The following is a 15,150-nucleotide window of genomic DNA, read 5'->3' as shown; positions in this document are numbered from 1 at the left end:
AAAATTCATTCATAAGTTGACTAATACAATCAGTTCCAATACAATCGAATATTAAAGCATATGAAGCAATTGTGGGATAGCTCCATCTCAAATATGCATATTAGAAATCGATAATCCTTTACTAGTGATAGCATCAGCTACAAAGTTTGCTTCTCAAACGATATGTTACCATTTCACACGTTGAAAAAAAAGATGACAGCCAATGAATGTCCTTAATGATAGCTCTTATCCACCAAGGAGTGTTGCACTTATTTTGAACTGCATCAATGACTAACTTAGAATCTCATTCTACACTAATCATCTAGAACCCCTTGAGCTTTGCAAATTTTAGAGCATCCCTCAACGCCAAAGCTTCCGACTATAAAGATTGTGTTTTCTCCCAAATTTGAGCTCCAACAATAATAAGGACAACCATGTTCATCTCTTATCACAAAACCCGCAACTACATTGTTTCTGACATGAGCATGCTCTGTCGTCTTCTTCGTGTTCTTGACATTCAACTGAAAGAAATCCATGACCACCACTTCAACCAAAGACGAAACTTGAGCAAGGCGGGGTTTAATATTTCTAAAAATCAATTTATTTCTATCATTCCATATTTGTCAATATATCAACAAAGCCTTGCTAAGCTTCGATAACTCAATTTCGTAAACATTCGACAAAGATTCTAACCAGTCTAATATATTTGTATAACCATGCACGCTATTAGTAAAATGAAGGTGAGAGATGTCAGACAACGTGGCTTTTAATTCAATCGTAGCTTTAAATTCTAATATTCACGTTTGAGTTTTGGATAAATTTTATATACATAGTATACTATGATGTTTAATAAAGCATCTCATTCAATAATAAAAGCGTTACAACATTTTTTATGGTTATTTTTTCTTTACAGAAAGTAAATCATAAATTTGAATCTCTAATAAAATAAACGTTTGCATAAACTGCCAAATCACATGATGAACTCACAAAGTTCATTGGCTTAAACTATTTTACTTCTTTTCTTTAGTGATTGGACGTTGTCTTTTTGCTAGGATTGTATTTGGCGTGTAGAAATTAGAATGCCTTCCTTGCCCTTGAATATAGCAATGTTTTGCTCTAAAATTATTATGAAATTTGCAGCATTCCAACTGTTTTATTTTCTGAAATTTGTAAATAATAAAATCCACATATGAGTGCGTAAATACATATTAATTTGGATTGAAATTTCACAAAATAAAAGTATATATAGTATATACAATCTATTTTTCCCTCGATTAATATGAAATTAGTTTTGTTATTCTTTACTCAAATTATGTAGTTTAGAAACCACGACAAGTGATCCAGTGGAAAAGTGCGAGCAACAGCTCCTTAAAAAAGGAGAGATTTTGAGTTCAATACTTTGTAAGTTGTGAATTAGCTTGATCGTGGTCACATGTAGGGTGCAGTTCCCAACTAATCTTCTTCAAGCCCAAAAAAGATGGATAATCGTGGTTCGTTACCAGTTATCCTTTTTTTTATTTAAAATAATTATTTATTATGTAATTCAAAATCATTATTCTATCATGGCTAAAACAAAATTTCTTATTAAATAAAGGATGTCAATATGCGCAATAATAGCTACCCATCATAATTGAATAAATAACGATGTGTACTTGTTAAATTAATCACTGTGATCAATCATAATTTTTTTTAACAAATCAATGATAAATTATAGAGAAAGTGACATATTATCTGTTGCGTAATGATATCACCGTAGTTAGTGAAAATGATTGCACATTTGTTTCTCAAACAATGAAAATGCTCACATTTTGATACATTGGTAGAATAAAAATGGTATAATTTTAAGGATAAATGTTCCTATTTTTGGCGACATTTTGATTGGGGAGGAGGAATCTCTCATTTCATAAACTCTCTCATGTTTTTTTTCTTCTTATTTGAACGGTTACAGTTAAGTCACGTCAATATCTTACATTGATTTTTTTATAAAAATAATAAGATAAAAAACAATATGTGAGAAGAGAAGACGAAAACGGATGAGAATAAAACAGAAAAGAATCCTACTTCTTTAACAGGAAGCTAATTTTGCTGCAAATGCTTTTACTAACCTAAGGAGATTCTTCCCAATTGATATAAGATCAGGACACTATCTCGTTGTTTGAATGCTGTTTGATTTGATTGTATAGGCTCTTGTTCTAAGGGGGATTATTTTTATAACAGGTAAATTGAATTCGCATTTATTTTAGAGAAAAACTACCTTGGTTTTTTGTCTTCATAGTTTGCTTTACATTTCACTTTGATCCTTGTCACTTTAATTTTAGCAGTTTAGTCTTGTAATTTTGTTTAATTAGCGATCAATTCCTACAAGTTTAAATAGACGGAGTTATGATTTGGGTTGATTGAAAATAATTTAGAGAGACAAAAATGCCCTCACATGTGGCATTGACGGAGTTTACAATGTGAACTCAACTGAAACTAGACAAACTGTAATATTGAAATTGCCAAAAGTACCCTTCATAGTTGTCATACTACAAAATAATAAATTCTACATCTCATAATAAGTATTGTGACCAATGAGAACTTATAAAATTGTATAACATTCTCAAACAATAAAACGCTCAACGCTCACATTTTCGGTACACTGGTGCATGTCTCGGAACTATAAATTCGTCATTTTTCGTAACTGATGAATTTATACGTAATCTTTTAATGAATTTAAAAATATACATAAGAGCTTTATTCACATTTTTAGGTGAAAAAACAATAACATACACACAACTAGGAACATGATAAACACACACATTTTTTCTCTTACACACTTGTGTCTAATTTGTTATTTGTTTTATTTGATTTATTCAATTCGATGGCAAAAAATAAGGAAGCATGTGGGAGAGGCTAAAATGAGTGTGTAGCAATCAACTCCCATACAATTATATTGCCACGACAAAGTTATGTCACTAGAACAACTAGGTATCTAACTGTTACGCGAGTCAAACTCATGATCTCATTCAATTAAATAAAGACATATATCACTAGATCAAACAAAAAAAAAAAATCCATCCCCTATAATATATTGTTTTAAATTGTAACTAGTATATGTTCACACACAAAGTGTGTGTGAATTTTATTTTATTTTTGTTTTTACGATTGAAGGAGAGAGAGGAAGAGAGAGAGACCGTGAGTGTGTAGGTAGAGGGAGAGAGGTTTATTTTTTATTTTTATTTTTTATTTAAAAAAATTAGAGATGTCAAAATCACTTGTATATGAGGATTAAACAAAAAAGAGAAATTTTGTTTTGTTAAATTACATTATTACCCTTAATTTTTTTGTTGTGGTAGATGATTAAATAATCTTTTCATACACTTTTGGTCGACAAATAAAATTCTATTAACATGTAGTTTAGATAAAGAAAAAAAGAAAGAAGAAGAGACTTTTAGTAGAATGATTCTTTTATTAGCATATTAGGAATAAAATCACAAAGCAATACATTCACGCACCAAGTGTGGCACTTCTGTAATTAAAAACCAAACCCGGGTCAAATTCCACCTTTACCCCTGTCGGGAAATATCAAACGGCAGCCAACCGGACCAAACCACAGTTAGAAACAGACCCATATAAAGCACAGAAGTGCTTCCACCACAAAAATCTCTGAGCAGAAAAATTAAGAGAGGGGAGAAAAATAGTAAAGAATTCAATCCGAAAAGGAAAGGAAAATGATTTTTTTAATATAATTTCGAAAAAAAAAAAAAGAAAAGAAAATCGCTAGGGTTTGACGCCAAAATTGGAAGAGGAGTGAGGTGAGTCGCCGATTCGCCCCCGTCAACTTCGCTTCTCTAGGATCCGTCGGCCTGTAGCCCCCACTGAAAAATTCCCGCGTTAATTTTTTGGGTTTTTGTAGAGAGAGAAAGTTTTCTAGAGAGAGAGTTGTGAGCTCGGGGGGTTTTTTGAACGTTGGGATCCGAGGGCCCTGATAGGTTTTCAGTTGGAATTTTCTTGGAGGGATTTGATTTTTCTTTGGTTTTGAGCCTTTTTGGGGTTTTCATTTTTTGTTTCCAAATTTTGATTTTTGGTGAATTGGGTTTTGTTGGATGCGTGTGAATTTGGGTTGAGCTGCATGCAATCCGGTGGCGGAGGAGGAGGCGGGCCCGGCAGGGGAGTGGGCCCGGCTGGCCGTGCCGGGTCGACGTCGTCGGCTGCTTCGCCGTCTTCATCGTCCTCGGCCGTGTCAACGCCACGCCTGGGTTTTGATTCGGTGCAGCATCAGCAACATCAGCAGCAACAGCAACAGCAGCAGCAGCAGTTTGGGTCTAGACAGGTAATGATATGTGTGTGTGGATTGAAATTTTGTTTTTTTGAAAGAAATTGGTCGACTTGGAATGTTGGTTTTTTGGAATTTGGAGTGTTTCTGCAGATGGGTCAGTGTGAATTTTGTCATTTTTGGCTTGATTAATGATTTTTATATTATTTGTGTCTCTAATTGTATTGTTCCAAATGGAAGGGAGCGAAATTTTGTTTTCGATTCATCTGTGTTGTGGGTGTGGTAAGTTAGCTGGTTGGTGTGGTAAGTTAGCTGGTTTGCTCGCTTGATTTCTTGAATTAGAGCTGTTTAGGGTTTCGACTAGTCAAACTAGGCAGGTCTTAATGGGAACTGATCGTGGCATTGCACTTTTAGCCGCTTAATTGTAACTTGGAATGTACTTTTGCTTCCATTAAATTCAGGAGAGCTTAACGATGATGAGGTGGTGTCTGCTTGTGGTTTTGTTTTACTGTCTTCCATTCCTTATATATGATTTTCAATTATGGATGACCCTGTCCAGCTCGTATTTGTTTGTTCTGCTTTACTGCTCTTGAAGTTTATGATTAGTTTGATTTGGTTTGTTTAACAGAGGAACCATGTGGTTTAATTTGCTTAGTCCACCTTTTAAACTAAACTAAGAGAACCCTTTTTTCCTATAACTTTCTTTTAGGATGAGCCTTTGGATCTTACTACCATGGTATGTTGTTATGGTGGACCTTTTCTTTTAATTATTTTAATTATTAGTGTTACCTTTTACTTGACGAACTCCATGGTGGGTACAGCTAGCACTAAGTGCAAATGACATGACTTCCAGAACTATGAATCTGAAAATTACGGTCATTGTTCTGGTGCATTTGTAGGATCACATTTGTAATGGAAATCTTTTCAGATTCTGGGAATTTGTTCAAGTCTTTGTTTTAACTTCAAAGTATTATCAATCATCTGCTAGACTTGCATAGTTTTATATCATTGAATTGAAGTTATGTGAATGTTATTGAGGGATATTTGTTATTTGGGTTTTGTCCATGCCATTACTGTAACCATGTTCTCATATGAAATGATAACGTGACTAAGGTTTTTATATAATTTATTGTTCATGCAGCCATTACACCAACAACAATTTTTAAGAAAACCTGAAGGGAATGAAGCACTTCGAGCATATCAAGTTGCTGGTATGCAAGGAGTTTTGGGTGGGGGCAATTTTGTTTCATCTTCCAGCTCCAGTCAAATGCCTCAACAATCTAGGAAGTTCATTGATTTGGCTCAACAACATGGCTCCCAGGATGGACAGAGCCGGAGTCAAGGTGTTGACCAGCAAGCATTAAATCCAGTTCATCAAGTTTATCCTCAGTATGCTTTTCAGGCAGCCCAGCAGAAGTCAGGTTTGACAATGCAACCTCAGCAGCAAGCAAAAATGGGATCATTGGGGCCGCCATCTGGAAAGGATCAGGACATGCGATTGGGAAATATGAAAATGCAGGAACTCATGTCTAATCCGGGATCTAGTCAGGCACAAGCATCATCGTCTAAGAATTTGATGGAACATTTTACTCGTGGAGAAAAGCAGATGGACCAAGGACAGCCACCAGTCTCTGACCGAAGGAGTGACTCGAAGCCTTCAGCCCAGCCATCAGGAATGGGTCAATTCATGCCTGGAAACATGTTAAGGCCAATGCTGGCACCACAGTCTCAGCCAAGTGCCCAAACCATGCCAAATAACCAGATCGCATTAGCTGCTCAGTTGCAAGCATTTGCACTTGAGCACAACATTGATCTTTCACAGCCTGGAAATGCCAACTTAATGTCACAACTCATTCCACTGTTGCAGTCGAGGATTGCTACTCAACAGAAAGCAAATGAAAGCAACATGGGTGCACAATCCTCCCCTGTTCCAGTGTCAAAGCAGCAGGTTACTTCTCCTCCAGTAATGCGTGAGAGTTCTCCTCATGCTAATACATCAAGTGATGTATCTGGGCAATCTACCTCTGCAAAAGCAAAGCAGACAGTTGCGGCTAACCCTTTTGTTTCAGGTTCAAGTAATAGCATCTTTAACAATAGTAGCAGCATTCCTATGCAGCAGTTTTCTGTTCATGGCAGAGAAAACCAGATGCCACCTAAGCAGTCAAATCCTTTTGGAAATGGAATGACTTCTACCCATCCCACACAGTCTGCAAATACAAGCCAGGGTGTGGATCACTCTTCCCATGTAAAAAGTTCACAAAACAATCCAGAAACATTGCAGATGCAAAACCATCGACAGGTGAGTGGATCTTCTTCACAAGCTGTGGTTCCTAATGATGGGGGTTCTGGCAACAAGAACCAGTCACAAGGTGGACTTACTACCCGGATGGGACAGCAACACCATGGGTTCACTAAACAGCAGCTGCATGTTCTTAAAGCGCAAATACTAGCATTTAGGCGACTCAAGGTGCATTATTCTCTGTTTTTCTCCCTTCCTCTTTGCATTTCAATTGGATGTTTAGTTTATGTATTTTATGAAACTGCAGATGCTTTAGAGTTGATTAATGAATGCGTTGCTTACTTCCATTTCCCATTGATTGTTAGAAAGGTGAAGGCACACTCCCTCAAGAACTTCTACGGGCTATTGCTCCACCACCTCTTGAGCTGCAGCTACAGCAGCAATTGCTTCCTGGAGGAGGAAGCATTCAGGATAAATCTTCTGGGAAAGTTTTAGAAGATCATGTGCGGCATATGGAGTCCAATGAGAAAGATTCACAGGCTGTGGCATCAAAGAATGCACAGAACATTACAAAAGAGGAAGCTTTTACCGGAGAAGAAAAAGCAACTCTATCAACCATTCATGTGCAAGGAAAGCCTGCTGTGGTGAAGGAACCTTCTCCCTTGGTGTCTTCTGGAAAAGAAGAGCAACATTCTACTTTATCTTCTGTAAAGTCAGACCATGAAGTTGAACGTGGTATTCAAAAAGCTTCTGTTAGAACTGAGATTCCAGTTGATAGGGGAAAGTCTGTTGCATCACAGGTCGCTGTATCTGATGCCATGCAAGTAAAAAAGCCTCCACAATCAAGCACTGTACCGCAGCCAAAAGATGTTAGCTCTGCTAGAAAGTATCATGGACCTCTGTTTGATTTCCCCTTTTTCACTAGGAAACATGACTCTTTTGGTTTAGGGGTGATGGTAAATAACAACAACAACAATAATAATCTAACATTGGCATATGATGTCAAAGATCTTCTTTTTGAGGAAGGTGTGGAAGTTCTTAACAAGAAGAGGACAGAAAATATCAAGAAGATTGGTGGGCTTTTGGCAGTAAATTTGGAAAGGAAACGGATTAGGCCCGATCTTGTCTTGCGGTTGCAAATTGAAGAAAAGAAGCTTCGACTTTTTGATTTACAGGCACGCTTAAGAGATGAAATGGATCAACATCAGCAGGAGATAATGGCAATGCCTGATAGGCCTTATCGGAAGTTTGTTCGGCTTTGCGAACGTCAGCGGATGGAGCTGTCTAGGCAAGTGCAGGTCTCCCAGAAAGCCATGAGAGAGAAGCAACTGAAATCAATTTTCCAGTGGCGTAAGAAGCTTCTAGAAGCTCACTGGGCCATTCGTGATGCACGGACTGCACGTAACAGGGGAGTTGCCAAATATCATGAGAGGATGCTGAGGGAGTTTTCGAAAAGAAAGGATGATGATAGGAATAGAAGGATGGAAGCACTGAAGAATAATGATGTTGAAAGGTACAGGGAAATGTTGCTGGAACAGCAGACTAGTATGCCAGGGGATGCAGCAGAGAGATATGCTGTTTTATCATCTTTCTTGAGTCAGACTGAGGAATATCTTCATAAGCTTGGAAGTAAAATAACAGCAGCTAAGAGTCAGCAAGAAGTGGAAGAGGCAGCAAATGCTGCTGCAGCTGCTGCACGTTTACAGGTTTGGTCTCCCACATTCTCCCCACCGGCCTTCTTATTTTTATCAATCTTGAATTTTTTTTTTTCGCATGATCTTTTAAGAAAACCCTGTACAAAGTTTGAGAAATGGTAGCAACCTTTGCATTTGGACCTCCTCACTTTAACAAATGCCAGGTGTCATTTTTTTACACAAAAATTGAAGACTTTAATGTCTTTGAAATTACATTTTCTGTTTTCTGTCTTTAATTTCTAGCCAAAAGCATTGTAAGTCTTGTTTTTTGTGTAAAAAATATGACACGTTGCATTTGTTAAAGTGTAAACATTCAAATGCAAAGGTTGCTAGCATTGCCCACAGTTTTTTTGTTTTCTTGTGGTAAACCATGCTTATCCTGTACTCTGTTACTTATGCATGTTGAAATCTGTGTGTCTATAAATAGGGTCTCTCAGAGGAAGAAGTTAGGGCAGCAGCGGCTTGTGCTGGAGAGGAAGTAATGATTAGAAATCGATTTATTGAAATGAATGCACCTAGAGACAGTTCATCTGTTAACAAGTAAGTTTATTGTTGGCTTTGCTTGATAACAGAAATTTTGAATTGCAGTTGGTTTCTTGAGATGTATGTTTTTTGCTTGTGCTTGCTTTTAAAGTTGCCTTGTAACTACTATACCAATCCTTCATATTTCTTAATTTTGTACTTCTCAAATTGCACTATCCATTTGTTTCTAAAACTAATTTTATAGAGGAGCTCTCTTATGTGTTGCAAATGTACTTTCATATGTATAATAATCAATATCTACCATTTGTTTCTCATTCTTCATGGTTGTTTTCAGGTATTATAGTCTTGCACATGCTGTGAACGAGAGGGTCATAAGGCAACCCTCAATGTTACGGACTGGAAACTTAAGAGATTATCAACTTGTAGGTTTCTGCAATTAAGAATTGCTACTATTGCCTTATGTCTCCATTATTTTTGTAGTAGACCTTTTTTTTACTCTGGTTGATTCCGCAGGTTGGGTTGCAATGGATGCTTTCTCTGTATAACAACAAATTAAATGGAATATTAGCAGATGAAATGGGTCTTGGGAAAACAGTGCAGGTAACCTTCTCTTTTGTTCAGCCTCGCTTCAGAAATGAAAAGCCATATCTTATTATACCGAACAACTTTGGCGGTTGATATATCATATGTTAGTATTGGCCATGTTCAGAAATGAAAAGCCATATCTTATTATAGTGAACAACTTTGGCGGTTGATATATCATATATTAGTATTGGCCATGTGGGGCAGTGATTCTTATGTTTCCACTTGCAGTCTCTGAGTTTACCTGAATGATCTATAATTCTCCTCATGCAGGTAATGGCATTGATTGCATATTTAATGGAGTTCAAAGGGAACTATGGGCCGCATCTCATAATTGTTCCAAATGCTGTCTTGGTAAATTGGAAGGTTAGTTTATTTTCTGTTCTACTTCTACAAAGATGTTGACATTGCTTACCATTTGTTATGATGCCTAACCGAGTTCTCTTTACAGAGTGAGTTACATACTTGGCTTCCATCCGTGTCTTGCATTTATTATGTTGGTGGGAAAGATCAACGGGCAAAATTGTTTTCCCAAGTACGATTCACCAAATTTTTTTATCTACTTAAATGTTTGAATTCTAGAACAGTGTTAACCTTCGTTTTGATATTTGGTATGTAGGAGGTTTGTGCCTTGAAGTTTAATGTCCTCGTGACAACTTATGAGTTCATCATGTATGATCGGTCCAAACTCTCAAAAATTGATTGGAAGTATATAATAATTGATGAAGCACAAAGGATGAAAGACAGGGAATCAGTTCTAGCACGTGATCTTGATCGGTATCGTTGCCAAAGGCGCTTGCTCTTGACAGGAACACCATTACAGGTTTGTTAAGAGAGATAGCAACACTTGTATATTTACATTATTTAACTATCTTTTTAAGAAAGCAAGAAATACTTGCTCAGGATGCAATTTTCTGTAGATGCAAACATAATACGTGCCTTATTTTGTTAGACCTACCTAAGTTATGGCTGAAAATAATTAGCCGCTGATATGATTTGATAGCTCCACCAGAACTTTTTGATAATGCGTCTATTCATAAACTGAGGCATGCGATTTATTCTTATTTTATTTGAAAATACAAGGCATGAAAAACCAATATACTATGAAGTTAAAAAAAGAACCTAATTCATTGAACTTAGAAATGTTATTCCATTCAAAAGAAATTAGAAGTGTCAATCATGCTCATGAATGAATAAAATTGATGATCTGTTTAATCATTTGGTTGTTTCCTTACTAATGTGTAGGCATATCTTATTTTATTTTCATTATTATTTTGAATTGAGCTGATGTGGGAGTAACTTTTCAATTACAGAATGATTTAAAGGAACTCTGGTCACTTTTAAATCTGCTTCTTCCGGAAGTATTTGATAATCGGAAAGCATTTCATGATTGGTTTTCAAAACCCTTTCAAAAGGAAGCCCCTACACCAAATGCAGAAGATGACTGGCTGGAAACTGAAAAAAAGGTTATCATCATTCACCGACTTCATCAAATTTTAGAGCCTTTTATGCTTAGGCGGCGTGTTGAAGACGTGGAAGGTGCACTCCCACCTAAGGTATGCTTTAGTGATTATCCTTGGTAATCATTTCTTACTGTGATTGATTTCTAACAATGATGCTTGTTTGCAGATCTCCATTGTTTTAAGGTGTAAAATGTCGGCTATTCAAAGTGCTGTATATGACTGGATCAAATCAACAGGCACTATTCGAGTAGATCCTGAAGAAGAGAAGCTAAGGGTTCAAAAAAATCCACAATACCAGCCCAAAGTGTACAAAACATTAAATAATAGATGTATGGAACTGCGAAAAACTTGCAATCATCCATTGCTCAACTACCCATTCTTTAATGATTTTTCCAAGGATTTCCTTGTAAGATCTTGTGGGAAATTATGGATCCTGGACAGGATCCTTGTTAAACTTCAGAGAACAGGGCATCGAGTACTTCTTTTCAGCACCATGACAAAACTCCTTGATATTTTGGAAGAATACTTGCAGTGGCGTCATCTTGTCTACAGAAGAATTGATGGAACAACCAGTTTAGAAGACCGTGAGTCAGCTATAGTGGATTTTAACAGACCTGGTTCAGACTGCTTTATCTTCTTACTTAGTATTCGTGCTGCCGGACGGGGTCTTAATCTCCAGTCTGCTGATACGGTTGTCATATATGATCCTGATCCAAACCCTAAAAATGAAGAGCAGGCTGTTGCTAGAGCCCATCGCATTGGACAGAAGAGAGAAGTCAAGGTCATCTATCTGGAAGCAGTTGTTGACAAAATGGCTAGCCATCTGAAAGAGGATGAACTACGAAGTGGAGGTACAGTTGATTCAGAGGATGACCTTGCTGGTAAGGATCGGTATATCGGATCAATTGAGAGCCTCATAAGAAGCAACATTCAACAATACAAGATTGACATGGCTGATGAGGTTATCAATGCTGGGCGTTTTGACCAGAGAACAACTCATGAAGAGAGACGTATGACTTTGGAAACCTTACTGCATGATGAAGAGAGGTACCAAGAAACTCTTCATGATGTTCCCTCTTTGCAGGAGGTTAATCGTATGATTGCTAGAAGTGAGGAAGAAATTGAATTGTTTGATCAGATGGACGAAGAACTTGACTGGATTGAAGAAATGACAAGGTACAACCAGCTCCCCAAATGGCTTCGAACCAGTACAAAAGAAGTAAATGCTGTGATTGCTAGTTTATCAAAAAAACCATCGAAGACCACTTTGTTGGGTGGTAATATTGGTTTGGAGTCCACTGAAATGGGCTCTGATGCATCTCCGAAAACTGAAAGAAAGAGGGGGCGGCCCAAGAAAATTCATCCTAGCTACAAGGAGTTAGATGATGACGATGGCGAATACTTTGAAGCAAGTTCTGATGAGAGAGACGGGTATTCTTTGCATGAAGAAGAGGGAGAAGTTGAAGAGTTAGAGGATGATGACTATAGTGGTGCTGTTGAGGCAACACCAATTATTAAGGAACAAGTGGAAGAGGATGTCCCTGAATGTGATGGTGAATATGAATATCCCCAGGATTCAGAAAGAGTTAGAAATAACCAGATGCTAGAAGAAGCTGGTTCCTCAGGATCATCCTCAGACAGTCGGAGAGTGATGCAGACAGTGTCTCCTGTTTCTTCTCAGAAATTTGGTTCCCTCTCTGCCTTAGAAGGTAGGCCAGGATCTGCTTCAAAGAGGATGGTATGTCTTATCTCTCTATATTGATGCTTTATAGTTGGATTGTTTGCATGTGCTATTTCACTAAAGTCTTTTGGTGTATCTCCAGCAAGATGATGTAGAGGAAGGTGAGATTGTTGTATCTGGCGATTCTCACATGGACCAATTGGACCACCAACAATCTGGAAGTTCGAATCATGACCGTGATGAAGGTGAAGACGAACAGGTTTTGCAACCCAAGATCAAGAGGAAGCGTAGTCTTAGGGTTCGCCCTCGTCATACCATAGAGAGGCCAGAGGAGAAGTCTGGTAGTGAGACACCATCTCTTCAACGTGGAGATTCATCTCTGTTGCCATATCATGTGGACCATAAATCTCAAGCACAGTCAAGGGCTGATTCTGAAATCAAAATATACGGAGAGCCCCATGCTGTAAAGCACGACCAAAGTGATTCATCCTCAAAAACTAAGCGAATTTTGCCTAGGAGAGGCTCTAACATGTCCAAAGTGCATGTTAAATCTGGCAGATCAAATGGCATGCCTGATCCTGTGGAAGATGCTGCTGAACCCCACAGAGAAAATTGGGAGGGAAAAGTTGGGAATATAAGTGGAACTTTAGTTTATGGCACAAAAATGTCTGAGATCGTCCAGAGAAAGGTAAACATTTGTCTGCTATATTCTGGTTGAATTGTCCTATTGTTGCCATGTTCTGATTTTTAAGGTTATAAATGCTGCCCTTATCTGCTGCTAATCACTGGTTACACTTTAACATATACAATATGTCATAAGGTGCGTGCTTCCTGTTTATGCAGATTTTTTTAGACATCACTTTTTATAATTATACTGGTAGATGTGGTGTGGCGTGTGTATATGTAAACTTGTGTTGGCTTTATTAATTTTATTTTTTTGTTTTAAGGTAGTATGAATTTCTTTTGCAATTCTTTTGTGAAGTCTAACTAATATCTCTACACATGCAGTGCAAGAATGTAATTAGTAAGTTCCAAAGGAGAATAGACAAGGAAGGTCCGCAGATAGTACCTTTACTGACAGATTTGTGGAAGCGCTTTGAAAATTCTAGTTACGCAAGTGGATCTGGAAATAATCTCTTGGATTTACGAAAGATTGATCAGCGGATAGAGAGGTTGGAGTATAATGGAGTAATGGAGCTTGTGTCTGATGTGCAGTCTATGTTGAAAAATGGAATGCAATTTTATGGGTTTAACTATGAGGTAAGTTACTCAAGTTTTGATGTTCTGCCTGTCTCACCGGTACAATACTGATTCACTGCATTTCCTTTCTGTTGTTGTTGGTTTGATGTCATTCTCCTGCAGAAGCATGGCTAAGTTATATCCTGTCTTAATTACCTTTATTACCAACTATTGTCTCTCATCTCTGTTCGCTAAAACACCCTTTTTGTACTAAATCCAGAAAACTGAATTTGGTTAAAACGTGGCCACAGCAAGGTAACTTGTATGATAGTGGTTGAGGGTCACAAAAGACAGTAGCTTTTGATAATTTATGATGCCTGTATTTTTCAACTGTATTTGCAAATGGTCTGAGATTTCCTTGCTTTGCTGTTAGTAGAAGCACTTATTTACTTATATTGTGCAGTCTTTCCGATAAATTGAACTGACAGCCTCGGGTTTAACTATGATGCACAGGTAAGAACTGAAGCCAGGAAAGTACATGATCTATTCTTTGATATCTTGAAAATAGCTTTTGCGGAGACTGATTTTCGAGAAGCCAGAAGTGCACTCTCATTCACTAGCCCAGTTTTGACCAGCAATGCTCCATCCCCTAGAGCGGTGACTGTTGGCCCAAGCAAGAGGCACAGACTGATAAATGATGTGGAACCTGACCCCGTCCATCAACAGAAGCCACAACAACGTGCACCAATTTTCAATAGCGAAGACACAAGGGTGCGAAGCCATATTCCCCAGAAGGAATCAAGACTCGGGAGTGGAAGTGGTAACAGTCGGGATTACTATCAGCAGGATGATTCTCCACCGCCTGCTCATCCAGGGGATCTGGTTATCTGCAAGAAGAAGAGAAAAGACAGGGAGAAGTCCGTGGTGAAGACTAGGACTGGATCTGCTGGCCCTGTTTCACCCCCAAGCGTGGGTCGCGGTATTAGAAGTCCAGGTCCAAATTCAGTTGCAAAACAAACTCCCCATCCGCAAGGGTGGGCAAACCAGTCTGGTCAGCCGACGAACAAGGGTGGAGGGTCGGTTGGTTGGGCAAATCCCGTGAAGAAGCTAAGGACAGATTCTGGAAAGAGACGCCCAAGCCATTTATGACTTGCGTACGGGTTGACTATTGATGTGCCGGAAGTTGTCACCTACCTTTATTTCTTGTCCATTTTGTTCATAAGTTTAGTGGCATCAGCGCAATTAGCCGGACTGTTGGTACAGTGTAGATCTTGGTTTACCAGGAGCAGCTTTTTTCTATGAAATTCTCAGTAGTTGCTTCTTATAATATCTGTGGCTCGCAGGTCCTACCCTCCCTCTGATAGAGCAGAGCAGAGCAGACCTTTGTAAAATAAACATTCCCTTCTTTCCAAATCATGAAGATTTCAGTGTTACCATTGTCATCTCGTTACCATTGTCATCTCGTTCCCAGGTGCACTCCAACTGTGGATTCTTGTGTATCATTGCTACGGGATGCCTCGGTGACGGTGTAAGGGTAAGCTGAAGTTTGGCGGCAGCTGAATTAAGCAAAATTCTAAAAGACGCTAGGCGTTAGT

The 15,150-nt window shown here is 38.2% G+C and overlaps 1 protein-coding gene across 1 annotated transcript; it reads left to right on the top strand.

The window, feature by feature from the left end:
• The first annotated feature begins 3,576 nt into the window (after nt 1–3,576).
• On the top strand, nt 3,577–14,997 carry LOC137720683 (chromatin remodeling ATPase BRAHMA). The gene is made up of 14 exons (XM_068459778.2): nt 3,577–4,291; nt 5,376–6,701; nt 6,839–8,179; nt 8,595–8,707; nt 8,985–9,072; nt 9,164–9,250; nt 9,506–9,598; nt 9,684–9,767; nt 9,852–10,055; nt 10,546–10,788; nt 10,862–12,433; nt 12,519–13,064; nt 13,385–13,636; nt 14,069–14,997. Exons 1-14 carry the CDS (start codon nt 4,091–4,093, stop codon nt 14,702–14,704), a joined length of 6,786 nt encoding a protein of 2,261 aa, XP_068315879.2. The 5' UTR covers nt 3,577–4,090; the 3' UTR covers nt 14,705–14,997.
• Nucleotides 14,998–15,150: the final 153 nt, after the last annotated feature.

This window comes from Pyrus communis, chromosome 1 (genome assembly GCF_041283825.1).
Source record: "Pyrus communis isolate YQ-2024b chromosome 1, ASM4128382v1, whole genome shotgun sequence".
Classification (NCBI taxonomy): Eukaryota; Viridiplantae; Streptophyta; class Magnoliopsida; order Rosales; family Rosaceae; genus Pyrus; species Pyrus communis.
The sequence above is the reverse complement of the archived record's forward strand: the minus strand, read 5'-3'. Positions and strand labels throughout refer to the sequence as shown.

What these genes read in the sequence shown, in the direction of transcription:
- LOC137720683 (XM_068459778.2), top strand. Translation starts at nt 4,091, where the DNA reads ATGCAATCCGGTGGCGGAGGAGGAGGCGGGCCCGGCAGGGGAGTGGGC. An exon ending in ACTTAAGAGATTATCAACTT is followed by an intron (nt 9,073 to 9,163) that starts GTAGGTTTCTGC and finishes TTGATTCCGCAG; the next exon opens with GTTGGGTTGCAATGGATGCT. An exon ending in AAGGTGCACTCCCACCTAAG is followed by an intron (nt 10,789 to 10,861) that starts GTATGCTTTAGT and finishes GCTTGTTTGCAG; the next exon opens with ATCTCCATTGTTTTAAGGTG.